This window comes from Odocoileus virginianus, chromosome 33 (genome assembly GCF_023699985.2).
Source record: "Odocoileus virginianus isolate 20LAN1187 ecotype Illinois chromosome 33, Ovbor_1.2, whole genome shotgun sequence".
NCBI classification, from domain to species: Eukaryota; Metazoa; Chordata; class Mammalia; order Artiodactyla; family Cervidae; genus Odocoileus; species Odocoileus virginianus.
Window position 1 is genome coordinate 16,518,306 of NC_069706.1, and position 27,304 is coordinate 16,545,609.

The following is a 27,304-nucleotide window of genomic DNA, read 5'->3' on the forward strand; positions in this document are numbered from 1 at the left end:
ATAGCTCAACTGGAATTCCATCACCTCCACTAGCTTTGTTCGTAGTGATGCTTTCTAAGGCCTACTTGACTTCACATTCCAGGATGTCTGGCTCTAGGTGAGTGATCACACCATTGTGATTATCTGGGTCATGAAGATCTTTTTTGTACAGTTCTTCTGTGTATTCTTGCCACCTCTGCTTAATATATTCTGCTTCTGTTAGGTCCATATCATTTCTGTCCTTTATCGAGCCAACTTTGCATGAAATATTCCCTTGGTATCTCTAATTTTCTTGAAGAGATCTCTAGTCTTTCCCATTCTGTTGTTTTCCTCTATTTCTTTGTATTGATTGCTGAGGAAGGCTTTCTTATCTCTCCTGGCTATTCTTTGGAACTCTGCATTCAAATGGGAATATCTTTCCTTTTCTCCTTTGCTTTTCACTTCTCTTCTTTTCACAGCTATTTGTAAGGCCTCCTCTGACAACCATTTTGCTTTTTTGCATTTCTTTTCCATGGGGATGGTCTTAATCCCTGTCTCCTGTACAATGTCACGGACCTCCATCCATAGTTCATCAGGCACTCTGTCTGTCAGATCTAGTCCCTTAAATCTATTTCTCACTTCCACTGTATAATCATAAGGGATTTGATTTAGGTCTTACCTGAATGGTCAGTGGTTTTCCCTACTTTCTTCAATTTAAGTCTGAATTTGGCAATAAGGAGTTCGTGATCTGAGCCACAGTCAGTTCCCATTCTTGTTTTTGCTGACTGTATAGAACTTCTCCATCTTTGGCTGCAAAGAATATAATCAGTTTGAATTTGGTGTTGACCATCAAATGTGTTAGGAAACAAAATGTTATTCAGAGAGACCATATATTTCTGTGTAGGAGACCGAGGAACTGAGTGTATTAACTGGAACAAGTGATAGAGAAACTAACTCATACTAGTCTTGGAGACGGGAGGGTATTTATTGGCTTATGTTGAAATGTCCAGTGGTCATTTCTGTCTTCAGGTACAGCTGGATTTAAGAACTCAACCAATATCTTCATAACTGTGGCTTTTTCTAGTACTTTTTCTTGGATTGACTTCATTCTCAAGCTCCACAAGGTGTCCCCAGCTTCTACCAGCTTTGCTGCTAGTAGTCCCAGGAGAAAGAAGGAAATTCTATCCACACTTTCCACTAGAAGTCTTGGAATTCATCTCATTGGTCTGGCTTGGATCACTCGTCAGTCCCTGAGCCAGTTATGGGCTCTGGAGGAGGGAATATGCAGATAATCCAGAGCTGGGATACCCCAAAGAAAAAAAGGTTGATGCTCTTTCCAGGAGAAAAGGGAATGGGAGCTAACTGAGTCAGGAGGAGATGTCTAGGATCTTAGGGTTCAGATGATCTGAGGAGGTGGTGTTGGGCGCTCTGCTGGGTGCTGAGGATGTCAGCAAATAGGAAACAAAAATCCAGGCATTTGTGGGCTGTGCCACGAAGAGGAGATTCATAGAATACATAAATAAATCCGATTGTATATTAGATGAGGACTGGTGCTATGGAGGGAAAAAAACCCCAAACCAGAGCAGTGGGTGGGGGTGGACTACATTTTTAAATAGGGTGGTCGGAGGCGGCCTCACTGAAAAGTTGATGTGTGAGCAAGTACTTGAAGTACATGAGAGATGAACCACATGCTGGCAATGTGGGGCCAGTTAGGACCAAGGAACAGCCAGTGCAAAGGCCCTGGGGTAGGAGCAGTCCTGGCAGGTTTGGAGAATTGAGGCCAGGGTGGCTGCAGGTGTTGTGGAGTGGTGGTGAGTGGGGATGGGGACATGGCTAGAAACCTGGTGGGCTGTGTAGGCCGTTGAAATGACTTGGGCTTTGACCCGGAGGACATGAGGAGCCACTGAGGTGTTAGGTTGAGCAAGTGCAAGTTCTGATTTAGGTTTTAATGTGCTTCTTCTGACTGCTGTGTTGAGACTAGATTGTCGGGCAAGGGTGGAACAAGGGGCCCAGTTGTGAGTCCAGTGCAAACTTTCAGGTGAAAAATGAGGGTGGCAGGGACCTGGGGAGGCAGTGGGGATGGGGGGAAGTGATCCAGGACAGATGGGTGCTTTAGGCTCTCAGAATAGACATCAATTACACACCCCTTGGGCCTCAGCTTGTCCTCATGCCCAGCTTGCCTTCAGGGAGTGAGCGTGTCAGTCAGCCAGAGAGGCTGGTGGCTGCGTCTGTTTCTCCTGACGGTTCTGTTCTCATGGCGAATTGACACATTGACCTTCTGGTTTCCCTCGCCAGCCTCCTGCAAGTCTCTTTTGCCTGAGTCAGCATCCCTGGGCGAGACATGTTCCAAGAGGCTGATGAGCCCGCAAGCCTGGCCAGATCCAGGCATTAACTCTGTGAGAATTTGGGGCAGTCATTCTGTCAGCCTCTGTGGTAGCAGCCCAATCCCATACCTCAGCCAGCAGGACTGAGGTATGGTGTAGATGCCTGCTGTCCTTGCTGTGTCCTAGGAATTAGCTGGGCTAGGGGTTGAGAATAACGGTGAGGAACCCTCAGCAAATAAGGGTTTTCTTTGGGCCTGACTGTTTTAGGTTCTTCAGTGATACTCAGTCACAGCATCTTTGTAAGAGCTCTATGAGGCAGGGTCTATGATTATCCCCACTTCACAGATGAGGAGGTTGAGGCAGAAGGAAGTAAAGCAGCTCGTCCACTTCCCCAAGGTAATGAGTGGCAGCGCTGGGGCTTAAATTGAGTTCTCACTGAGCAGTCAGAGCACCTGCTTTATTTCTGTTACACTTGGTTTATGGGGGAAATTCTCTCTATGAAAACTACAAGTGTGTGTAGCTTTGACCCAGCAACTCACCTCTGGGAATTCATCCCAGCAACCCAAGTGACTGTCCAGAGGGGACCAGTTAAACAGAAGATGACACGTCTGTGCACCGCAGCACTGGGAGCCTCTGAGGAGTGAAGCCGGGCTGTGTTCCGGTGTGGGAAGTACCCAGGTTATGTCTTTGGGTGAAAAACTCAAGATGCAGAACAGCTAAGAGAGTATGTTCCTTTTTGTGTAAGAGGAGGAAAAGTTAGAACATGTGCTTGTTGTCACTTGTGTTTGCCTGAAGAAACATTAGAAGGATACTCAAGAAACTAGTAAAAGTGTCTTCCCCCCAACCCCCCCCCAAACAAAGGTGGTCCAGGCAGTAAGCTGAATGGAAGTGCTAAGACAGAAGCTTCGTTCGCTACCTCCTATAGCCTTTTTGAGTTTGGAACCGTGGGCATATTTCAGCTATGCAAAGGGTTCCCGGGGGCACCCTTGTCTGGATCTGTTGTGAATAGCTTTCCTCAGGCCTGCGAGGCGGCCTGCGTGTGCAGGGGCCGGAGGATACTGTTACGCTTTGGGGCTAGAGAGCAGCTTTCACCTTTTACAAAGGGGTTGGGACTGGCCTTGCTTGAGTGGCTGCTCGGAGTGCTGAGGTCCACTGTGCACGTGTCACTGCTACCCTCGGATCCACAGGAACATGTGCTAACTGTTGGGGGGCAGGTGGTTTGTGGTGGCAGATGAGGCTGATGGAGCGCGGGAGCATCTAGCTGGGCAGGGATGCGGGACACCGCCCTGGGCGTCTGCAGTGCGCAGACGCGGCGGCGGTGCTTTCGCTGGGACTTCCCTGGAGGCCGTGAGTGCCAAGCTGGGACCTGGGCTCTGGCGTCTCTCTGCCTGCATTCCTTGCCTCTCCTCCAGGGTGGTGTGAACCCGAGCCTTGGTCTCTTCACTTGTGGAATGGGAAATGTAACTTCCCATTGTGAAGTTCCCACAGCTTCACTTGTGGAACATAGACCTTGCCTCTGGGAACTTCTGGGGAGAATTTTAATTGGGAGAATGTGCAGGAAACACATGATGTCTGTCTCCCTCTAGGAACTGGCAGGGTCAGTGTCAAAGTAAGGTGCTCAGAAAATATTAACTGTTGTCACTGTTGTTACTGATTTCTTGTATTTTAGTGTCCTTGATTTATAAGAAAGTGAATCAAGAAAGGAGAGGAATCTAGGATCAGGTGTTATTTCTCAAAATAACTGTCCACTAACTTAACAGTGATGTTGAAGCTGAAACTCCAATACTTTGGCCACCTGATGTGAAGAGTTGACTCATTGGAAAAGACCCTGATGCTGGGAAAGATTGAGGGCAGGAGGAGAAGGGGACGACAGAGGATGAGATTGTTGGATGGCATCACCAACTCAATGGACATGAGTTTGCATGAACTCTGGGAGTTGGTGATGGACAGGGAGGCCTGGCATGCTGTGGTTCGTGGGGTCGCAAAGAGTCAGACACTACTGAGCGACTGAACTGAACTGAAGTTAACAAAGGAAAACAAATGTTCACCAAGCTCTTTTGGCCAAAAATGGTTTAGTAGTTAAAGGCCCCTTAGAATATGAAGGTGAAATACAAAAATGTCTTTTTTTTTTTTTTAAAGAAGGCCAGTTTTGGAGAGATGGTAAGCTTTTTGTGGAGGAGTAAAGGCACTGGGTCCTCTGAAGTTGGGTCCACTCCCCTGAGGAGGTGTGAGTCACACGGCCGCCCGGTGTGGCCCGCTGTGATCTGCGCGTGCAGTCCCAGTGCTCAGAGTTCTGTGCTCACCTCAGGAGGCCTCTCTTGGCATCAGGTGTGGCTGCCTGGCATCAGGAGAGGCTGTGACTGCAGGTAACCAAACGCTTCCTGCCAGGAGGTCAAAGGCAGGTAGCTTTGAGAACCGGGGCTCAATCCCTGGGGCTTCCTGGGAACTTCTAAATTGAATCCATGGTTTGGGGCTGTGGTTCTCATCATAAGTTACATACGTAGAGAGCTTTAAGAATACTTCCAATGGTCAAGCTGTGCCCCAGACCATTTACATTAGAACCTCTGAGGACAGACTCCACACAAGCATATTTTGATCTCTTGTCAACAACAGTTAGAGGTCGATGTCAACAATAGTGACAACAGTTAACATATTCTGAGCACCTTACTTTGACACTGAGCCTGCCAGTTCCTAGAGGGAGACAGACATCATGTGTTTCCTGCACATTCTCCCAATTAAAATTCTCTCCAGAAGTTCCCAGAGGCAAGGTCTATGTTCCACAAGTGCCTTAGGGCCTTCCCTGGTGACTCAGTGGTAAAGAATCCGCCTGCAGTGCAGAAGATTTGGGTTCGATCCCTGGGTTGGGAAGACTCCCTGGAGAAGGAAATGGCAACCCACTCCAGTATTCTTATCTGGAGAATTCCACGGACAGAGGAGCTACAGTCCATGGGGTTGCAAAGAGTTGGACACAACCAGATGGCTAACACTTTCACTCTCAGCCTATCAGATATGCCTGCTAGTGTTGGAGAGTCTCCTGTGGAGACCTTGGAGAAGGTGGCTCGCCTCGGGGATGGGTACTGGCCGCTGCAGTCCTGGAAGGTGCTCCTTGGCGTAAGCCCTCTTGGGGGTCGCCATTGACCCCATCACAGAGCCTGTAGATCCCAGGCTCTGCTTGTTTCTTTTTGAAGTATGACTGACCTGTGTTAGTTCCTGTTATATAACACAGTGATTTCAAAATGATCACCACAGTAAGTCATTAGTATTTGTCATGATATAAAGGTAATACGTAGTTATTGACTATATTCCCTATAACTACATTTCATGCCCACGACTCATTTATCTCTCAGTGTTTCTCTCCTTCCCCTCCTCCCTGGCAACCACGTTTGTTCTTTGTGTCTGTTACTCTCTGTTATGTTTTTTTGTTTGTTTGTTTTTAGATTTCACACGTAAGTGAAATCATATAAGTGAAAGACAGTATTTGTCTTTCTCTGTCTGACTTATTTTGCCTGGCGAAAGTGAAGGGTCACTTTTCTGCCTCTTCACAGACAGTCTGAGTTCCCTGTTTTAATTAAAATCAGAAAGAATCATGGCTTAAAAGTTTGGGCCACCAGATGGCAGCACACTCCCACGAGTTGAAGCTCATCCTGGCGACGTCTCCATCTCTGTCCCTAATTAAGAAATGTTAATTTAGTGTTTGCACCTGAAGGCATGATGCTGACACCATATGTCCTTTTCTCCCCAGGGAAGCTGGTGTACGAGCGTATCTTTTCCATGTGTGTGGATAACCGCAGCGTCTTACCAGGTAACATCATAGCTGTTCCAGTGGTTTTCATTCTGTCCTCAAGTCAGGGTTAGGAGGTTTATATCAAGTCAGGATTTATTGAGACCTGAAGTTTTTGTGTGTTAAAAGTTAAACACTGTTACAGTTTTCTGATCATCCCAGTCTTTGAAAAGAAGATTTTTTCAACTGCCCAGCTAGGGATTTTAGCAAGTAATTTGAATCTGCAAGAATGAAAAGGTCCGTGATTAGATTCAGCTGAACTTTAATACCAACTTAAATTTCTCTGCTGCTTGACATTTTAATATTTTCCCTATATATCTTTTCCTGAGAAGAAAATTGCTTTGTAGAGCTAATTTTATATTAAAGAACAATGTCAAATAAATCAATAATAACAGATGCTTTGAATCTACAGTATATGCCCAAGTGATGTTTGCATTAAATTTATTGCTGCTCAATTTTGAACTCTCAGGAGGTTATAATGGGACAATGAGACCACAAATTTATTTTGTCACATAAATGAAAGATGACAATGAGGCTAGCAGTATGGAACTCTAAGCAACAGCATCTATTTTCTCTTCCTCCTCCTTCTGAGTTCCTAGCACTGCTGGGAGGAAGTGCACTTATCTCTTCAAGTTAGAACAACAGGCTGTCTTCACTTTCATCCCACCTCCTCCTGCTCCTGCTTCCCTGGAGGATGAAGAGATGGTATCACACAGACCTGTAATTTGACTTTTCTTTTTGTCTGCTAATCTGTCTTGTCTTTCTGGTTTTCTTTTTCTTTTTTTTTTGTCTTTCTCTCTCTCTCCATCTCTTTGTCTTTTGCTGTTTCTTTTATTGTCTCTTTTTTTCTCTCTTCTCTTTCTGTTTTCTTCTTTTCCTTCCATCATCTGTATTGTTAAAACTAGTTAATATGCACATTTCTCAGAAAGCAAGACAGAACTCTACAGACCTTTAGGGCTAGAAAAGCTCTTTGGAATCGCCTCGTCTCATTTTAGGGGGGGCCCACCCGTGGGGAAGAGCCAGGAACTTGGCCCAGCCCTGCCACCAGCAAGTGAGAGCCTGGCTCTCAGTGCTGGACCTGCACCATCCAGTATGGTGGCCACTTGGTCACATGAGGCTCTTGTGCACCAGAGATTGACCAGTCCAAACTGAGATATGCTGTATTAAAAAAAAATAAAAAGTTGGATTTCAGACGCTTAATGCAAATAAGAGACCATAAAGTATCTCACTAATTTTTAAGTTTACATGTTTGCATATTGAAATGATATTTATATGAATTAGATTAAATGAAGTATATTTAAAATTACACATTTTTGTTTTAGCTCTTTGAATGGGGCTCACATGGCATTTCCATTGGATAGCACTGCATTACACCCTCCCCTCCACCACATTCCCACCTGCCGTGGTTTTTAACAGCTCCTCACACATTCTAGGCTTCTGAGGACTGGGAGGCAGGGGCCAGCCTGATGGAAAGGCCTTCTCTGTCACCTTAAGGATTTGGCAAATCTGGTGCATTTGTTTTACACTTGCCGGTGTTTCTTCCATGTGCTGTATCAGCAGCAGTAAACTCTCAGCCCGCAGGCAGAATTAAACCCAGTTAGCTGTTTTCTTTGGCTACAAGAGTATTTTTTAAAATGCTATTTGGTATAGTTTCTGCTTCTTCCTATTATTGTATACCTAACTGATTAGAAATGTTTAGATCACCTGCCTGGCCCTTAGGGAGATTTATGTTCCTACCTACCACAATAGTTTTCCTTCCTGACAGTTTTCACTAACTATACAAACAACATTTTAGGGCTAGTTAAGGAAAAACTGGGCTTCCCAGGTGGGTCTAGTGGTACAAACATGCCTGCCAATCCAGGGGATGTAAGTGATGCGGGTTCGATCCCTGGGTTGGGAAGATCCTCTGGCTGAGGGCATGGCAACCCACTCCAGTATTCTTGTCTGGAAAATCTCATGGACAGAGGGCCTGGTGGGTCCATAGGGTCCCAAAGAGTCCAACACCACTAAAGCAACTTAGTACGAATGCACGCAAGGAAGAACTACTAATAGCTTTCTCCCTACTTGAAGTATAAAACTATAAAAGTTCAAAATAAAAGGCTGTTTTCATATTCACTTTTAGTTCTTGTCTAAATGTGCTAATTAGCATGTTTATTACTAAATTCATGCCTCCCTAAATACTTGTTGTTTTTTAACCTTGAATTGGGCTTTTGTTTTCTTGAAAATAATTTCATTTCTCCCCTTTCAGTTAAAATCTTTATCTGCATGTATCTTCTGTTTCCTAGAACCTGAAAAGGAGAGGGCAAACTTTTCTCGAAAATGTCTTTAATCTTGGGGATGCCTGTTAACAATAATTATGAAGAAAACTTTTGAAATCTACTGTGCAGAATTCTGGCTAAAGAAATCACGTGTAGAGAGAAGTCTGGCGGCGTGTGCACTGGTCCTTCCCGTTTGAATCGAGCTCAGACTGTGGTCTGAGTGTTTGAGCCCTTTGCCTTTAGGAGCTTTAGCTGAAGTGGAGCTCCTTCCCGCTCAGAAAGGCACTGATGCCCTTTGGCTTCACAGGAAGTAGATATGGTGATTTCCCCCGCCGTTTCTTCATTCAGCATACGAGTGAGGGGAGCTTGTACTCTTCAATGGGAAAACAATTTCATTTCTGTCTTGGGATGAGTAACTTGGGGTTCTTGTGCTGTGGTTCTCCTCATTAGCTGTGGGCATTTCTGTCTTTGGTTTTCGCTGTGGCTGATACAGCCGCCTCTGCGTAAGGAGTGTCCTTAGCTGACCTGGCCTTTCAGGTCATCGTACTAAGATGCCATGGCACCCCTGTAAGCCCTGTTACGTAAAAAGACATCTCACTGCCAGGATCGAGACTTGGCAAATGGAAGAGAACCAAACTCACTGGTCTCCTCCCTTCTCCTAAAATATCCTCAGAAGTTCAGGGTTGAAAAAAGGAGCCCATAAAGGAAAATAAGTGGGAACTAGAAGAGAATATCTCAGCTCTTCTTTACACTGAAGCCTCTTCTGAATTGATTTCCAGATTCTAATTTCATTCTCCATGTAGCAGCCCAGGCACTGAAGTATAATTGGTGTCATGTCATTCCTTTGCTCAGAGCTCTTCAGGGAGCTTCCGCCACACTTAGAAGAACTCCCAGACTCCTCGCCAAGGCTGCAGCCCCTCCTGACCTGGCTGCTTCTCCCCTTCCTCTCGCATCTCTTTGGCTCACTTTCTTGTTCTTTGACTAGACCCACTGGAATGTAAGCTTCGTGAGGGCAGGGTTTCCCTTATGTGCTGTGCTCTCTTATCTCCCTGGAGCCTAGAATACCACTTCTGGTTGTTTCCTGAGACGTTCATTGTAAGCAGGTGAAGTAACGAAATGTACTATTGAGCTTGCTATAACATTTTTTTCTTCCTGCTTTATTTATTTACTTTTTTCTATAAGATTGTAAAGTCGTGCATAACAGAATCCTTTTCCTAAATTATCTCTGTAACTGGAAGGAAAATCTAAAAGCCTTTGTATTGCATATGCGGATTATTGCATAGCTGGCTGTTGGTGTGTACACGCAGGGCAACTTGCTTTGGTGTGATGTCCCACTCTCCCTGGCAGCCCGATTCCGTGTCATCCCACCCTTTGCTATGCCTCCGTTCCCTCAACTGGAAAGCAGAAGTTTTTAGTAGATGACCTCAGAGACTTATTTTTGCTTTTGGGTCTCAAGTCACATGATTCAGTCACATTAAGGGAAATTAACCCCACCCCTCCTCTGTTTTCCACAAGCAAGATTGACAGATGAATTTAAGAATAGCCCTTATCTTTTCCTATCTAGGTCTCTTGGAACTTGAAAAAAGTTACTTTTAAGTACATGGATTCAGGCCAGGAAAGGAAAAATGGTAATTTCACTTCTCTTAGAAAATAGCAAGTGAATAATTCTCCAATGAATGAAGCATGCCAGAACATCCAAAAATAGATAAATCCTTGAGATTGCAGTTCTGAAATATCTGCAGTTGTGATTACTGACTGTTCTTTGCTAGTGAAGTACCTAGAATTTTATTTTTTGCTGATTCCATAGATATTTTGATGACTTTAATGGTGTACCACCAAGTAGCAGAAAGTAGAACCAGGGATGAAAAATGACTCATTGAGCAACATGATGAGGGCAACAGGCTAACATTCGTTTCTTATGTTCTGTAGTAATCAGTTTCTCCCTTTTTGGTTGAATCCTAAAAGTGTAAGGCACACCCCGATCCCAGGGGTGGGATCGGGCTCCAGTTTGTGCAGAAATCATTTAAATGTGAGAGCTCAACAGTAGCCTTCTTGGTGTTGAACAGTTTCTTGTTTGTTTTTGTTTTCATTTTTCCGTACTCTTTTCCATTTCTTACTAAGATGTATGTCATTGATTGGGCTTGGTCATCAGTGCCAGAAAACTCAAAATCTCAGTAAAGAGAATCACAGCTGGCAGCCAGCCTGTGGTGCCAGCCGTCCTGACTTCTGTCTTGCTCTTGTGGTTCAAGATGGTTTTGGAGGTTCCAGCCTTTGTATCTGCATTCTTGCCAGCAAGGGGGAAGAAGAAATGAAGATCAAGCCCCTTCCCTTGGAGCTAATTCCTTGCACTCCCGTGTATATCCTGGGACCTGAACTTGGTCACATAGCCACATTGAGCTGCAAAGATGGCTGTATGCCCAGCAGAAAATGAGAGTCCTATTATTAAAGGGGAAGAGCAGAGAGTAGGGGAAAGTGGCATTTTTGTCCCAAGGTGACTCAAGTCTTCAAGTGATATTATTGAACTGGCAGCCTAACTGTGTCTGATTTCTCACCTCAGGGTCTTGACTTACCATACACATCAGGTCCATGTAATGTTTACAGCACACACTTCCATTGCATTTCATGTTATAGTTGCAGGTTCCTCAAGCATCTGGAATTCTCAGCAATATCACCGTAGTTACTGGTAGGTACACCAAGAGCCTCTGAATTAAATGAGAGGCAGTGGCTAAGAATATAGTAGGCTGTGGAGCCAGACTGCCTGAGTTGAATTCTAGCTCTTATGCCTGCTTGCTGTGTGCCCTGGGCGAATCCCTCAACTTCACAGTGCCTCACTCCCTGTGTCTGTGAAAGAGGACCGTAAGAGTACGTGACTCGGAGGGCCCTTGTGGGGCCTGAGTGAGCTGATGTCTGTAAAGCGCTCTGAGTGGCGCCTGGCCCTTAGAAAGCCTCTGTGTGTCAGTCATCCTCGTCTCCAGGTGTTTCCTTACTATGATATTTGGAAGGAAAGCCATGGAAGGGCCGGGTGCCCCACCCCTTCTGCCGCACTGTAACTGTTTTCTGTCCCGGGACTCAGAGCAGCTGTGACAGATCCCAGGAATTAGGAAGGCTCATGGGTATTATTTTTGTTTTACAGATCACTTCTCTCCAGAGAATGTAAATGACACAGCCAAGGAAACATGCTTGAATTGGTTTTTCAAGATTGCTTCCATCAGGGAGCTCATTCCAAGATTGTATCCTTTTTTTCTGTCTGATGCTTTTAAAGATAGGCTGCAGGATTGCACTGCTAATAGAGGCCATGCGATGGGCTGCCCTGAGATTCCTGTTGAAAATGGGGTCCTGTTAGGGTCGCTCGCCTGGAAGCCCAGCGCCAGCCACACTGTCCAAGATGCCCTTGGACTCTGGCTGTCTCCAGTTCTCTGTTTTTAAACTTTGATTGTGGCGCTGTGTACCAGGCTTTTGTTTCCCTGAAGAACATTCCCATATTAATTTTCTCAATTAAAATGCTTTGGGGTTTTTTGTGTGTGTGTCTGTATGTTTTCCCTGGTCCCAAGACCTTGAAAGGAGCAGGGTCCAGCTTATCTGCACAAACACCAGTGTTGAAGGACAGACAGTTTGACTTATACACAAAAGGAATCTTAGTTCTCTTAAGTTTCATCCTTTTCCCATAAAACCTCAGTTGGGAGTGCTCAAAACCCAGTTTAAATTTCAGCACGTAATCATAAATCAGCATATAATGTTCTCCAAATTTTATTTTAAATAAGAATAAAACCTTGAAAACCAAATGTAGAAACCACAAGCCACTCGCTGATTTCATTCTTTGGATTGTCGAGAGCTGTTGTGGCCCCTCTCCTGAAGACACACCTAGTTCTCTCCATGAACAGTTAGGCTTTTCCCCGTAGGGAACAGGCCGTCTGGAAAATGTCTTCCTTAACAGAATGTTTTTGTAGCTACGTGGAAGCTTCCATCCTGAAGTGTAACAAGTTCCTCTCCAAAACGTAAGGCTCTTCTTAAATGTCCAGAGCCATACATTTCCAAAAAATTTCTCTCTCTCACAGCCCTTGCGAATGGCACTGCAATAGTAGCTATCATTCTGTGATGCTTAGTGTGTAGCTGATCTGGTGTTAAGCACCTTCCATCCATTTTCTCATTTAATCCAAATGAAGTAGAGATCACTTTTTAATCTCCATTTTATGGAGAATAAAACTCAAGGTGGGAGAGGTTGGTTGACTCGCTCATGGAAGATAACTGGATTTGACATCCTAGCTCTGCTGTTACTGGCTGTGTGGTCCAGAGAAAGTTACTTAGCATCTCTGACCCCTGGTCGTCTCGGTGACAAGCACTGTGAAGGGGTCTGTGTGCGTTCATCGGGCTGCAGACACCACACTCGGAGTGGCACCCATGGGCCCTCTCTCAGTGTCTGTGGCTGCCATCCAAGATGATGAAGAGGTCAGAGATGTCAGAACGAAAGGCCCTTTCCCTGAGCCCCCCACTACTCTGGGCCACCTCGGACCTTGTTTTGAGAGTAGTTTTGCGGAACCAGGAGAAACCAGATCTGCTTTCTGAGTGGCGTTGGCCACCATCTAGATAACTCTCCAGAGCCACGGGCTGTCTTGTGCTCCGAGTTGGATTTAAAATGTGTACCAAGTGTGTTTGATTGAGATCTGGGGATGCCTGGGGGAGCTTGGGGGGGGGCACGTGGTGCTGAAGAAATGGTTATTTTCGTTCACCAGTTGGGGGAGAATAAGGCTTGAGGCAGAGGGAAGTCCCATATGGCCAGAGGAATATTTAAGTCACATTTCACTTTGAGGGGGATGCTGGGGTCAGGTGTTGAGAGTGGGCAGAGCACAGGGCAATAAATCTATGCCAAAGGGATATAGATAACAGCTGAGATATGGAGAAGGGCGAGGAGTGACCTAGTGACCTGCCGATGGATGATAACTGGGGGTGGGACAAAAATTGTTAAATTAGTAAAAGTGACCTCAAACAGGAAAAAAGTGAAGATTAGACTCCAGCGCTGCAAAGATGGTAGAGACGAAAGAAACCATTCAAAAAATGAATTATGGCAAGGGAGAAAGACTTGGTACATGGCCTTAGAAAACGTCAACTTTGACCTTGGTTTGTTTCTGAAACCTGATTTTGCCCCCCTACATTTAGGAAGTGTAAACGTAGGCTTTTATTTTTATTCAGAAAGTGAAGGAACAGAGAGTTCTCCTGTGGGGTGTAAATGCTGCTGTCTTTCCATCTCTCGCAGGGGGATTTCAGAGTGTCTGCCGAGGCTGACGTGCATGGTCCGGGGGATCGGGGACCCGCTGGTGTCGGTGTACGCCAGGGCCTACCTGTGCAGGGTGAGCTGATCGCGTCCTGCCTCCTCGCACGCTCACGTTTCTCCCTCCCCGCCACCCACGAGTCACTGGACGAAGGACTTTATTAGCCACTAATTTTAGAGCATAGCTCGTCCACAGAAAGCAGGGCTGTAGGATTTCTGTTTAAAATTAATTTCGAAGTAGACCCACTTACCCGTAACTCTTAATTAGGGTCATCGTCTCACAAATGAACTGGGTTTCAGAACTAATTGTTTCTCCCTTCTTGCTGGGAAGGAGGCTCCCAAGGCCTTTCGGCTGATAGGTTACTTCTCATTGACTCACAATGTTGCTTTCCCTTTGTCTTTGAATTTTGATTGTTTTATCAGATTTGTGGTCTCTGTATTAAAGAGCTGGCTCAGAGCGCGAGTTGATGAGGGCTGTCTGGCAGGGAGAGGCACTCCTGGCGATGGCAGGCATCAGGGTCTGTGTCACCTGGCCTTGGAGGGCTGCTCTGATGGGTTCAGATTGTAGATCACTCAGCCTTTCTCTCCTCAAAGCACCGTGAAGCTCCTGCTTAAAACTATTAACTTTTCGTTTATGAAAAATGCACCCTGTGGAGAATTTACAGTCATTTTTCTTCAACTCCCATGGGGTCGCCGCCTCTGTCAGCTTTTGTGGGAGCCCACCTTCCTGGTTCCTTTGGCATCTTTTACCTTTAGAGGAGTTAGTTCCCATATTCCATAGGGTCCTGGTGAACCCCAGACTTCCTGAAGACAAAGCTACTGTTAGAGACCTGCCCCTTCCCTAGTGTGAAAGTGAAAGTCATTCAGTCATGTCCGACTCTTTGCGACCCCATGGACTGTACAGGCCATGGTGTTGTCCAGGCCAGAATACTGGAGTGGGTAGCCTTTCCCTTCGCCAGGGGATCTTCCTAATCCAGGGATCAAACCTAGGTTTCCTGCATTGCAGGCGGATTCTTTACCACCTGAGCCACGCAGGAAAGCCCAAGAATACTGGAGTGGGTTGCCTATCCCTTCTCCAGGGGATCTTCCTAATCCATGAATCGACCCATGAATCAAACCGGGCTGTCCTGCATTGCAGGTGGATTCTTTACCAGCTGGGCTACTAGTGGTCATCAATACTATGAAATTAGAAGGTGAGGACTGTAGCCTTTGATCAGCTTCTTTTACGTGACATCTAGCATGTGACAGAAGCCCTGTGGTCTCCAGTGTCTCAGAGAAATCAGTCATTTCCCTCAGAGTGAGAAGCAGATATCCTTGGGGAGAATACTTTTTATAGGTCCATTCCCTAATAAGGGAGAAAAGAAAAAAGAAACAGCTTTCCAATTAAGGGTACCTGCTCCCTTGTAGTAACTGAGGCCAAAATATTTATGCATTGCCATCTGCTTGAGACTGGCATATATTTTTCATACAAGAATATTAGATATATTTTCTCCAGCTTCAACTCTGTAGTATCATGAAGTTGGAATGCTCCTTCCTTGTCAGAGTTTGCTGAGGGCCTGTTGTGTGCACAGTTGGACTGGATCCTGTGGGGTGGGGTTGGGGGGATGTAAAGATAGCCTTGCTTGTGTATTTGTGCCCTGCTGCTTTTCCCCTTGTAGCATACATCACATTCTTTGAATTGACCTTCACGTCAGTAATAAAGACCTAGAAACGTAGTGTGTCTAATGACACACACTTATTATATAGAAATCAGAAAGTGAGGGGAATATTCATTCCCTGCAAACCTGCTCAGTTTTGAAGTTTGAAGGCAGGTACACAAGCTAGTGAAAGATGATATTTGTTGCATATAAAGTGCCTCCCCTGGTGGCTCAGATGGTAAATAATCAGCCTGCAATGCAGGAGAAACTGGGTTTGATCCCTGGGTTGAGAAGATCCCCAGAAGGGAATGGCAACCCACTCCAGTGTTCTTGCCTGGAGAATCCCATGGACAGAGGAGCCTGGTGGGCTACAGTCCATGGGATCGCAAGAGAGTTGGACACGGCTGAACTACTAACACTTTTCGTTCACTTTCACTTTCAAAGTGCCTTTGCATGGCAGATGGAGCTCTAAAACTCAGTGGCAATGAAGAGAGATTACAGACACACCCCAGGAAAGCTGGGTGAGAGGCACTGTATCTGAAATCAATTGTGCCAATTCAGGCAGAGCACCCTTTCCCCTGGTTGGGTAGCTACTGAAAATCTTTTGATATAAAAAGAATAAGAGACAGTGTGCATTAGTAAGGATTCTTTCAATTTCAAGTGGCACAACCCCAGTTCATAGTGCTCTGAAGCAAAGGTTGGGGATTTGTTGGCGCTCGCATCTGAAGAGCCCGGGGTAGTCCCGGCATGGCAGACCCAGGGACCCCGAACCCAGACACCCCCAGGGGTTGTCTGCGGCCTCGTGGCTCAGCTCTGCTCTCCCCTAGGTGACTTCAGCTTACAGCTTTCTCTTTCCCTGTGGTGGAAAGGCTTCCATCCTCTCGACTCAGGAACCCCAGCGACAAGATTGTCTTTTCCTCAGTGGTTCTAGCCAGACTTTCCAGGCAGCATCTCGCGGAACCACCTTGGGTCCTTAGCCCATAGATATAGCAGTCACTGTGACCGTGGGATGGGAAATGCCTGCTGACTGAGCCTGGGTCATGCGCCCACCCTGGCAACCTTGGGTTGGCTGGGTCCAGCTGCCACAAACCTCTTTGTCTGAGAGGTAAGTTTGAGTCCTCAAAGACAAGTCTGCTTTGCTGATTTCAGAAACAGAGAGAATGAGTGCCAGGCAGGCAGAAACAGCAGATGGATATTGTGAGTAACTACCCTTGCTACTCTACGTAGAAATTTTTTCGACCTGAGCAGATCTCTAAGTTGCTCATTTGGTTTTATGGAAAGAGATAAACAAAACACAAAGGCAGTGAGTAGGCCGGGCGTGGGGGGTGCTCAGAGCTGTTTATTAAAGGAAAGTATGATTAACTCCTCTTCTAAGTCACAACCCCTTCAGTTCATCTCCACTGCTTGTCCACTGGGCCTTTTCTTTGCTGTCGCCTAACAGGTAATTATTGCTTTTTCTACGAAATGATTAGTAGAAGGAGACAATAGAGTCAGAACGCAGTAAAAGTGGATCTGACGTTTGTTATTAGTATTTTTTTAAAATCCCTGCACTTGTCCTTGGAAGCATCTCCAACAGCTATAGAGAGCTGCCCCTGGAATTTACCGCCCCAGTAGATCTTGCATAATTTTCCTCAAAGGAATTCCTTACAGACATCTAAAAAACACTGTTATCGTTAATCTTCATGACCTCTGGGTATCTGGGGGGAGGTGAGTGGTAGAAATCTGTCTTCCTTGGAAGAAACCAGGTCCCAGAAAGCAGCTCCTCTTACAAAGTTGTTTTTGTGCTAAAGCAGCTGTGTGGAATTGAGGTGTATTTGAGGAACTCAGTTTAAGGAACCTCACGATGCTTTGTTTTAAATTCATGTAGTCCCTGCCATATTTGCGACCTTTACTTTTTCATTCGACTGTAGAGCCCTGGCCACCTTCTCTGTGATTTAGCAAATGTTTTTCAAATGAAAATATTACATATCTTTTTAAAACAATGAGTGAAGGAGTCGATGGATTATAGCTTTGTTAGGCTTCATGCTTGTGTAATAAAAAATTTGCTTAAAATACATCAGAATTTATGTCTGCTTCCCTGACTGCCCAGCAAAGAATGAATCTATGTATTTTAACAATGCAACAGTGAAGTCCCAGCTGACTCTCTTACATACCAGAATCTTTTTGCTTCATTTAATAAGTACACCCACATGTGTGTTTATCATTTTTTAGAGAGGAAAAGAATGTCATATGCATCGTCTTGAGAGTACATTTCTCCTTAGTGCTGTATTGATTTGTTCCCTTGGTCATCTGTTCAGAAATACTTTCATTACCTTTGGGAAATTGCGAAGATGATTACTGCAAATGTTGCCCTTGTTTTTAATTAAAAATAGCTCTTGTGGTTTTTCTTAAAAAAGCAAGATATGCTTGTTGAATAAGAAAATAAACAAAAAGAATGAAAGTTAACTTTCTGTACCTCTTTATGCTTATATCTGCCTATATGTATATTTTTAATTTACAAAAATGCATCACACTGTATATGTTATTTGCAACCTGGTTTTCCACCATCAAGTTTACTTCCTTTTGTTTGGCTACAGGTGGGCATGGAAGTGGCTCCACATCTCAAAGAAAGCCTAAATAAGAACTTTTTTGACTTCCTCCTCACATTCAAACAGGTAAGAGAACACTATCAGAAAAACCAATTGATGTGATAGTTACATGATCACAGATTCATAAAACCCAGTTGGTTTTCCAAGTCGAGATTGCCTTAAAGCTCTTTAGATGTGTAAACCCTAGAAAATCGCACTCGCATCTGTTACAGACAATTAAAATGTGTTGATTGTACTGAACAAGCAGAGAGCATTGATATGCATGTGTTAATAAGAAACGTCTCCGGTTGATCAAACTTTCTTCTTAGCATCTGCTGGGTCCATTTTTATCAGGTTACTTCTCGTCAGAGCACACATTCCCAGAACAGCTCAGCCTGGTGACCTGGGAACCTGTGTGTGTTTTTTTCTAGTTTAAAAAAACCTGAGAAACCAGGCTGTTTCTCTCAGGGCCAGACATGTTCTTTGTTATGTGACTTCCCCTCCTCTTCTGAGTGTTTGTTTGGTCTCCTGTAGATTCACGGGGACACGGTCCAGAACCAGCTGGTGCTCCAAGGCGTGGAGCTTCCGTCCTACCTCCCCCTGTATTCGCCTGCCATGGACTGGGTCTTCCAGTGTGTTTCCTACCGCGCCCCTGAGGTAACTGCCCGGTGGCTTCAATGTGAAGCTCACTCCTATCTTCTGTGTCGTAAGGACCCTCACACCTGAGTGCCCAGTAACGTCGTCGTCAGGGCCCTTTCACGGTGATTCACTGTTGGGTCTGGTTCTGTGCTCAGGCCTTGTCCTGCACTGTGTGTATCCTAAGTGGTGGTTTGGCCCTGGATTCAGGGTGCCCGCGTCTGAACTCAGCTCTGCTGCTTGCCGCTGTTGTTACTAAATCACAGCTCAAGTCACTTGTCTCTAACCGCTCAGCCTCTTTTCTTTATCGGTGAAATGGGAGCAGTAGTAATTCCTCTCTTCTAGTCTATTGCGTGGATCCAACAAGACGGTCCATGTACAGTGCTTGGTGGAGGAGGGCCCCACACATGGTGCTTGAATGTTTTTTGTGTCATTGGGATTGCAAATATAATTTTTATATCTGCATGAGAGAACCAGGAAAGAGAGAAGACAAAGTGTCGCTGGAGGGCAGAGTTTGGATTGTTTTAACTTATTTTTCTTGCCCAATCTGTTTTTTAACTTTTCGGCAAGTATAATGCCTTGCTTATATTTTAATTTTTGCAAATCCTAAAGTATGAGGAGAAAAATAGGGACATCTTGTATTTACCTAAATAATAGGTGAATTTTTTATCGAGTAAGTTGATTTTATAAATCAAATCAGTTTAATAGAAGTTTCTTTGAAAACTTGAGGCCATTCTCTCTGATCGTAAGGGTAGTCTCAGCCACCACATGCTGGCCCAGGCTCCCAGGAAGAAGAACCATGAACTTGACTGATTCAGCTGAAGATTGAAACCTGTGAGCAAAACTGATACATTTGAAAATAAGAACACTTATTCTTTTTCTCCTTAAAGAACAGCAAAATTGGATTAAAAACAAAAAGTACATGTCATAAGGTGTTCTTCCTTTTATTTTAAGTGGCAGTAATCTCAGAGGATGGCAGAAGCTGGGAATAGAGCTTTCCTGGGGAGTAAAACTCTAGGAAATCATTATTGTACCAGAAGAAGTGATTAAAAAAATTAGGTCACCTGAATAATAACAAACTCTGATTCTTGGGGCATTTAAACAAGGAGCTTGCAGTGTCTTATAAAAAAAATCATGTTCAAACTGTGGAAGAATTAATGTCAGTGTGGAGGGTGGTGTTGAAAATGTGTGTGATAAAGTGATACCTAAAAAGCTCTTTGACAGTGGCTGGAATGTGTCCCCCAGGGAGTTGGAGCTGTGTGTTTCTTTAAGGGGCCACACCCCCAGAATGTAGGCATTTATCTGTAGCAGTTAGCAACACACAGGGCAGGTAAGTGAGAGGGGGAAGGGAAGATCATCTAGATGAGAGAAGGGAGAAATGCCTTGAGCTGCAAATACCTGACATACGAAATTTCATATAGAAATCCCTTCCCTCCCAAAATCAGGGAAAGCCTATTCAAAAAGGCTTTTTGTTGTTGTTTAAAGATAAGATTCCCCTCCCACCCCACCACCATTTATACAGTTAAAATTAAGTAAAAAAAAACCTTTATGCCCCCAATTTCAGGAACACTTTGCAGAGAAAAGCAGCTGTTTCATAAAACATGCTTTGGGCAATGAAAACATATCCCTTGGTAAACTTAGCATTTTCAGCAGCTTGTTGTCTGGGTCTGGTATGGAATCCTGTAATGCCTTGCTCAGCTGTGTGATGCAGGTTGTCACTGTTGAAGGAAAGAAGAGGAAGGTGGTAGAGGCTGGGACAGGTAGTGAGGTAGAACTGAATTCAGATTGTGACTTTGTTACCTTGGGCTGCTGGACCTCTTTGTGCCTCAGTTTTATCAGCTGTAAAATGGGGCTAATAAATGGAACCTTCTGCAAAGGGCTCTCTTGAGATGACTGTAATAGTGCACGTCAGCACATGACCAAGAGCTGGTGTGAAAGGCACCAGGCAGATGGGGATGGTTATCGTCGTTATCTTTGTTCTTCACAGGAAATGGGGCCTGGACTGATTTGAAGGCCAGGAGAAGAGTCAGGGGGCAGTAAGGAGGGGTTGAGGGAAGGGACCTGTATACACCGACAGGTAAGAGGCATAGTAAGGAGACGAGCATTACTGGAGAAGAGTGGGGAACTAGGCCTCCTGGGAGTGGCCCAGGCTGCAGAGGTTGTTGATCATTGTGTCATGGAGACCAGGCAGCTCTTGAAGATTTTTGATCAGGGAGATGATTTGCAAAAAGTGGTGCTTGAAGATCAAACAGGCAGAAGCATACCAGATGGATTGGAAGAGTACCCGTTGGCAGCCATGGAAAAAACAAGAGCCAGAATGGATAGAAGAGGATTTTCACAATCAGAAAACATTCTTTAATAAGCATGTATTCATTGGAAAGACTTTGGAAAAGATAGGTTAAAAGGAGAAAAAGAGCCACCTAAAATTCTGTCATGAGTAACTGGTCATTGTTAACATTCTGGTGCATTTTCTTTTTAATACTTCTCTCTCCGCTTTCACTCTTGCTTTGTTATTACAATTGTGTTTTGCACATGAGAAAATTTTCCCATATGCCTTTATGATGCTTTTCCCTCACTTAACATCATACCAAATGCCCGTTGTTGGGAGAGTTTTGTGACCTTTCAGAAAGAGAGTAGAAGGCAGTGTTGGTTGGCTGTGAAGAAATGGAGCATGGAGTTGGGTCAGAGATGCTGCTGAGCTTGGAGCCCTTAACACAACGGCCTCTTTCCGAGGCTCCCTCTGCGCTGCGCCCCACAGGCAGCCCTGGTTCTATAGCACTGTGCTGGGCTGCATTTCCCAGGTAGTTCATTTTTTCCAGCTCCGTGTCAAGCAAGTCAGTTGGTGTCATTTTTCCAACAGCGTTTGCTCACTTCATGTCTCTGTGTCATTGTGGTAATTCTCAACATTTCAAACTTTTTCGTTTTGTTTGTTACGGTGATCAATGATCAGTGATCTTTGATGTGACTCACTGAAGGTTCAGATGATGGTTATCATTTTTTAGCAATAAAGTGTTTTTTAATTATCGTGTGTGTGTGTATATACATATACACACACACACACCTATTTTTGGACATAATGCCATTGCACATTTAATAGTGTACAGAATAGTATAAAGCATAATTTTCATATATACTGAGAAACCAAAAAGCTTGTGTGACTTGCTTTATTGCAATGTTTACTTCATTGCAGTGGTCTGGGACAGAACCCGCAATATCTCCAGTGTCTGCCTGTCTTAGTTACCTCATCTGTGTCCGTGCTTGGTTGTTCAGTTGTGTCTGACTCTTTGCGACCCCATGGACTGTAGCCCTCCAAGCTCCTCTGTCCATGGGATTTTTCAGGCAAGAATACTGGGCTGGTGGGTTGCCATTTCCTACTCTAGGTGATTGTCCTGACCCAGGGATTGAACCTGAGTCTCCTGCATCTCTTGCAGTCCAGGTGGATTCTTTTCTGTTCAGCCATTGGGGAAACCCAGTTACTTTGCTTGGGCTGTGTTAATTCACTTTCAGAGCTTCCCCAAGTTAGGTGTTGCTGTTATCCCCATTTATAGATGACGCACCTGAGGTTTAGAAACTTGTTATAGTCACAGAATTAGAAGTTGTGTAGCCGTTTTGAGAGTGACTCTGAAACCAGCAGATTTGTTCCCTTGACTACTTTGCTTTAGACTTTCTTTCTAGGTCTCTCTTGTTAACTGCTATACTGTTAAAGTGAGACTTAAACAAATTGACCCATGGGACTGCTCCTCCAGTGGTCTGACTGTTAATATAAGTTCAGTTCAGTTCAGTCACTCAGTTGTGTTTGACTCTTTGTGAACCCATGGACTGCAGCATGCCAGGCTTCCCTGTCCTTCACCAACTCCCAGAGCTTGCTCAAACTCATGTCCGTTGAGTCAGTGATGCCATCCAACCATCTCATCCTCTGTCATCCCCTTCTCCTCCTGCCTTTGATCTTTTCCAGCATCAGGATCTTTTGCAATGAGTCGGTTCTTCGCATCAGGTTGCCAAAGTATTGCAGTTTCAACGTCAGCATCAGTCCTTCCAATAAATATTTAAGACTGATTTCCTTTAGGATCGACTGGTTTGATCTCCTTGCAGTCCAAGAGACTCAAGAATAGTCGGCAACACCACAGTTCAAAAGCATCAATTCTTCAGCACTCAGCTTTCTTTAAGGTCCAACTCTCACATCCATACATGGCTACTGGAAAAACCATAGCCTTGACTATATGGACCTTTGTCAGCAAAGTAATGACTCTGCTTTTTAATATGCTGTCTAGGTTTGTCATAGCTTTTCTTCCAAGGAGCAAGTGTCTTTAATTTCATGGCTGCAGTCACCATCTGCAGTGATTTTGGAGCCCAAGAAAATTAAGTCTGTCACTGTTTGCATTGTTTTCCCATCTATTTGCCATGAAGTGATGGTATCGGATGCCAGGATCTTAGTTTTTTGAATGTTGAGTTTTAAGCCAACTTTTTGATTCTTCTATTTCACTTTCATCAAGAGACTCTTTAGTTCCTCTTCCGTTTCTGCCACAAAGATGGTGTCACCTGTGTATCTGAGGTTATTGATATTTCTCCCGGCAATCTTGGTTCCAGCTTGTGCTTCATCCAGCCCAGCATTTCACATGATGTACTCTGCATATAAATTAAATAAGCAGGGTGACAATATACAGCCTTGATGTACTCCTTTCCTGATTTGGAACCAGTCTGTTGTTGCCTGTCTGGTTCTGATTGTTGCTCCTTGACCTGCATACAGATTTCTCAGGAGGCAGGTAAGTCGGTCTGGTATTTCCATCTCTTGAAGAATTTTCCACAATTTGTTGTGATCTACACAGTCAAAGGCTTTGGTGTAGTCAGTAAAGCAGAAGTAGATGTTTTTCTGAAACTCTCTTGCTTTTTCTGTGATCCAACGGATGTTGGCAATTTGAACTCTGGTTCCTCTGCTTTTTCCAAATCCAGCTTGAACATGTGGAAGTTCAGGGTTCACATACTGTTGAAGCCTGGCTTGCAGAATTTTGAGCATTACTTTGCTAGCATGTGTTTGAGTGCAGCTATGCAGTAGTTTGAACATTCTTTGGCATTGCCTTTCTTTTGGTTTGGAATAAAAACTGACCTTTTCCAGTCCTGTGGCCACTGCTGAGTTTTCCACATTTGCTGGCATATTGAGTGTTGCACTTTAACAGCATCATCTTTTAGGACTTCAAATAGCTCAACTGGAATTCCATCACTTCCACTAGCTTTATTCGTAGTGATGCTTCCTAAGGCCCACTTGACTTCACACTCCAGGATGTCTGGCTCTAAGTGAGTGATCACACTATCATAGTTATCTGGGTCATCAAGATATTTTTTGTATAGTTCTTCTGTGTATTCTTGCCACCTCTTTTGAATATCTTCTGCTTCTGTTAGATCTATACCATTTCTGTTGTTTATTGTGCTTATCTTTGCATGAAATATTCCCTTGGTATCTCTAATTTTCTTGAAGAGATCTCTAGTCTTTCCCATTCTATTGTTTTCCTCTATTCCTTTGCATTGATCACCAAGGAAGGCTTTCTTATCTCTCCTTGCTATTCTTTGGAACTCTGCATTCAAATGGGTATATCTTTCCTTTTCTCCTTTGCCTTTCACTTCTCTTCTTAGCCGTTTGTAAGGACTTCTCAGACAGCCATTTTGCCTTTTTGCATTTCTTTTTCTTGGAGATGGTCTTGATCACTGCCTCCTGTACAGTGTCACAAACCTCCATCCATAGTTCTTCAGGCAGTCTGTCTATCAGATCTAATCCTTTGAATCTATTTGAATCTATTTGTTACTTCCACTGTATAATCATAAGAGATTTGATTTAGGTCTTACCTGAATGGTCTAGTGGTTTTTCCCTACTTTCTTCAATTTAAGTCTGAATTTGGCAATAAGGAGTTCATGATCTGAGCCACAGTCAGCTCCCGGTCTTGTTTTTGCTGACTGTATAGAGCTTCTCCATCTTTGGCTGCAAAGAATATAATCAATCTGATTTTGGTGTTGACCATCTGGAGATGTCCATGTGTAGAGTCTTCTCTTGTGTTGTTGGAAGAGGGTGTTTGCTATGACCAGGGCATTCTCTTGGCAAAACTCTATTAGCCTTCACCCTGCTTCATTTTGTACTCCAAGGCCAAATTTGCCTGTTACTCTAGGTATCTCTTGACTTCCTACTTTTGCATTGCAGTCTCCTATGTTGAAAAGGACATCTTTTTTGCTTATTAGTTCTAGACAGTCTTGTAGGTCTTCATAGAACCGTTCAACTTCAGCTTTATTGGTTGGGGCATAGACTTGGATTACTGTGATATTGAATGGTTTGCCTTGGAAACAAACAGAGATCATTCAGTCATTTTTGAGTTTGCACCCAATTAATGCATTTCAGGCTGTTTTGTTGACTAATAATGTAAATTGCCCTTTAAACGTTCTAAAATACAATTTGACTAGCAATACAAATCTAAGACCAGTGCTGGTCATTGATTAATCCCTCTCAAGCATACATGTGTGTTGTTTTCGTTCTTTTGAATTAGGGAAGAAACCCCAGAGAAAGGTAAATAATAGGAAAAAGTATAAAAAATTCTCCTTTTAATGCCTGTGGTATAAAAGTTCTTTTTATTCACATTGACATATTTTATTCCTTTGAGACTTAAGCCACATTAACTCTGGATTACAGGAAAGAGGTTTTATCTTTTAAGATTAGTTTATGATTTTGCCTACTGTTTACATGTTTGTTTCATCTAGGAAAACAACAAAAATATGATATATGTATTATTTAGTTTACTTTCTAATGGAGCAATAATTATAAAGACTGATTGTAAGCATATTTACTTATTAAAAGTAGAATTACGCATCTCTAGAGCAGTCTGAACTGCATATGAGTGAATCTTAGCTTAGAAATATGTTATTTTTTCAAGATTATTTTAATTATTTGTTATTATTTTCTTTTTTGCTGAGTTGTGGCATGTGGGATCCTAGTTCCCAGATCAGGGATCAAACTTATAGCCCCTGCAGTTGGAAGTGCAGAGTTCTAACCACAAGTTCCTCCCCTGTTAGAAAATAGAAATGTGTTATTGACCCAACTTTTTTCTTTTCCTGTACTTCTGTAGTGGGTGAACAACCCTAATCTGGAGACAACTTTAGATATGGTGGCTATGCAAAGCGAAATATGTTAATGAAATATCACAAAGATGTATCCTTCTCCCCCCCCTTCCCCAAAAAGGTACATGAACAATCTGGTGAAACAGTCTAGTTAATTATATTAATATTATACCAATATCAGTTTCTCTGGAGAAGGCAATGGCACCCCACTCCAGTACTCTTGCCTGGAAAATCCCATGGGAGGAGCCTGGTGGGCTGCAGTCCATGGGGTTGCTAAGAGTCAGACACGACTGAGCGGCTTCACTTTCACTTTTCACTTTCAAGCATTGGAGAAGGAAGTGGCAGCCCACTCCAGTATTCTTGCCTGGAGAATCCCAGGGACGGGAGAGTCTGGTGGGCTGCCATCTATGGGGTCGCACAGAGTCGGACACGACTAAAGCGACTTAGCAGCAGCAGCAGCAATGTCAGTTTCTCAACTTTGACAATACACTATAGCTATGTAAGATGTCACCATCAGGGAAGCTTAGTGATGGGTAACCAGCACCTGTACTATTCTTGCAGTTTCTCATGAGTCTATAGTTGATTACAAATAAAGCATTTCAAAAACTTCATCAATTTGGAGCAGTTTGAAAAATAACATTATAAACATGGTGTGAATTCCTCGGGCATTCTGAGTACTAACATGGGAGGAGGGAGTTCCGTGGCATTCTTGAGCAAAAAAGGCAAATTGTCTCTCCATATTGCTAGTCCATATAGTGAGTATCCATGTTTGTAAAACAGAAGTCTTCTACAACAAAAGCTATATATTCATAGAATATAGACAGAGGCCTTGAAAGATTAGACACCAAATGTTGACACTGAAGATCCTTAGGAAGAGGGCGTTGGGAGTGAGGGCATGCTGATTTAATTTGATACATGACTGTATCGTTTGCACTTCTGTCCAAAGGCACTTCTCATTTTTATAATTTTTATAAAAAGCAAATATACAACCAAATAAGTGTAAGGTCCTAATGAAAGTTCAAGTTCTGATGTGTCTGTAAATATATATTCTGAGCTGCAAGTTTTTCAGTGTTTTTATCTCAGCCAACACGAGGCTTGTTTCGATCTCGCACTGGTTTGAACTGTTGTTCCTCTTGTTCTTGCCAAAAGTAGTCAATCCTGTCACTTCTCTGGAAAAAAAAAATTAATAACCGCTAATAGATCTTCCTGGGGTCTATAACCATTTGGCTCTTTGGACACTAGGGTAATGACAATGCAGCCTTTTTTAAGTTATATTCTTGGATGCATTTTTAATGTGTTCATCTCCTGTGAAAAGAGAGCTTTTAAGGCATTTGTCTTAATGGCCAGAACATTTTGTCCATATGTTAGCATTTGTCCTGTTTTGTCTTTTCAGAAGTGTTGGACCAAGGTTTTCTCATTCGTGTGTGTATGTGTGTGTGTGTGCATGTGTGCACATGTGTGTGTATGAGATAATAAGCTGCCCAAGGGCATGGATTTCTGTCTTGATTTCCTCACAGCCCTATTCCCAGTGTCTAGAATAATGGCTTATTGTCAGAGACCCTGATGCTGGAAAAGATTGAGGGCAGGAGGAGAAGGGGACAACAGAGGATGAGATGGTTGGATGGCATCACTGACGTGATGAACATGAATTTGAGCAAACTCTGGGAAATGATGAAGAACAGGGAAGCCTTGTGTGCTGCAGTCCATGGGGTTGCAAAGAGTTGGACACAACTTAGTGACTGAACAATAGCAATAACATTGCTATTGCTTCACAGGCAGGTG

General features: G+C 43.8%; 1 protein-coding gene across 2 annotated transcripts in view; it reads left to right on the plus strand.

Moving 5' to 3' along the window:
• The window catches only part of VPS35L (VPS35 endosomal protein sorting factor like), a 141,194-nt gene that overhangs the window by 39,431 nt on the left and 74,459 nt on the right, over positions 1-27,304 (plus strand). For both annotated transcript variants that reach the window (XM_070460954.1, XM_070460955.1), the window contains 6 exons: positions 6,025-6,084; positions 11,455-11,551; positions 12,269-12,316; positions 13,573-13,666; positions 17,801-17,878; positions 18,326-18,448. In XM_070460954.1, coding sequence (XP_070317055.1) covers positions 6,025-6,084; positions 11,455-11,551; positions 12,269-12,316; positions 13,573-13,666; positions 17,801-17,878; positions 18,326-18,448 — 500 coding nt within the window. The remainder of the gene's footprint in view (positions 1-6,024; positions 6,085-11,454; positions 11,552-12,268; positions 12,317-13,572; positions 13,667-17,800; positions 17,879-18,325; positions 18,449-27,304) is intronic.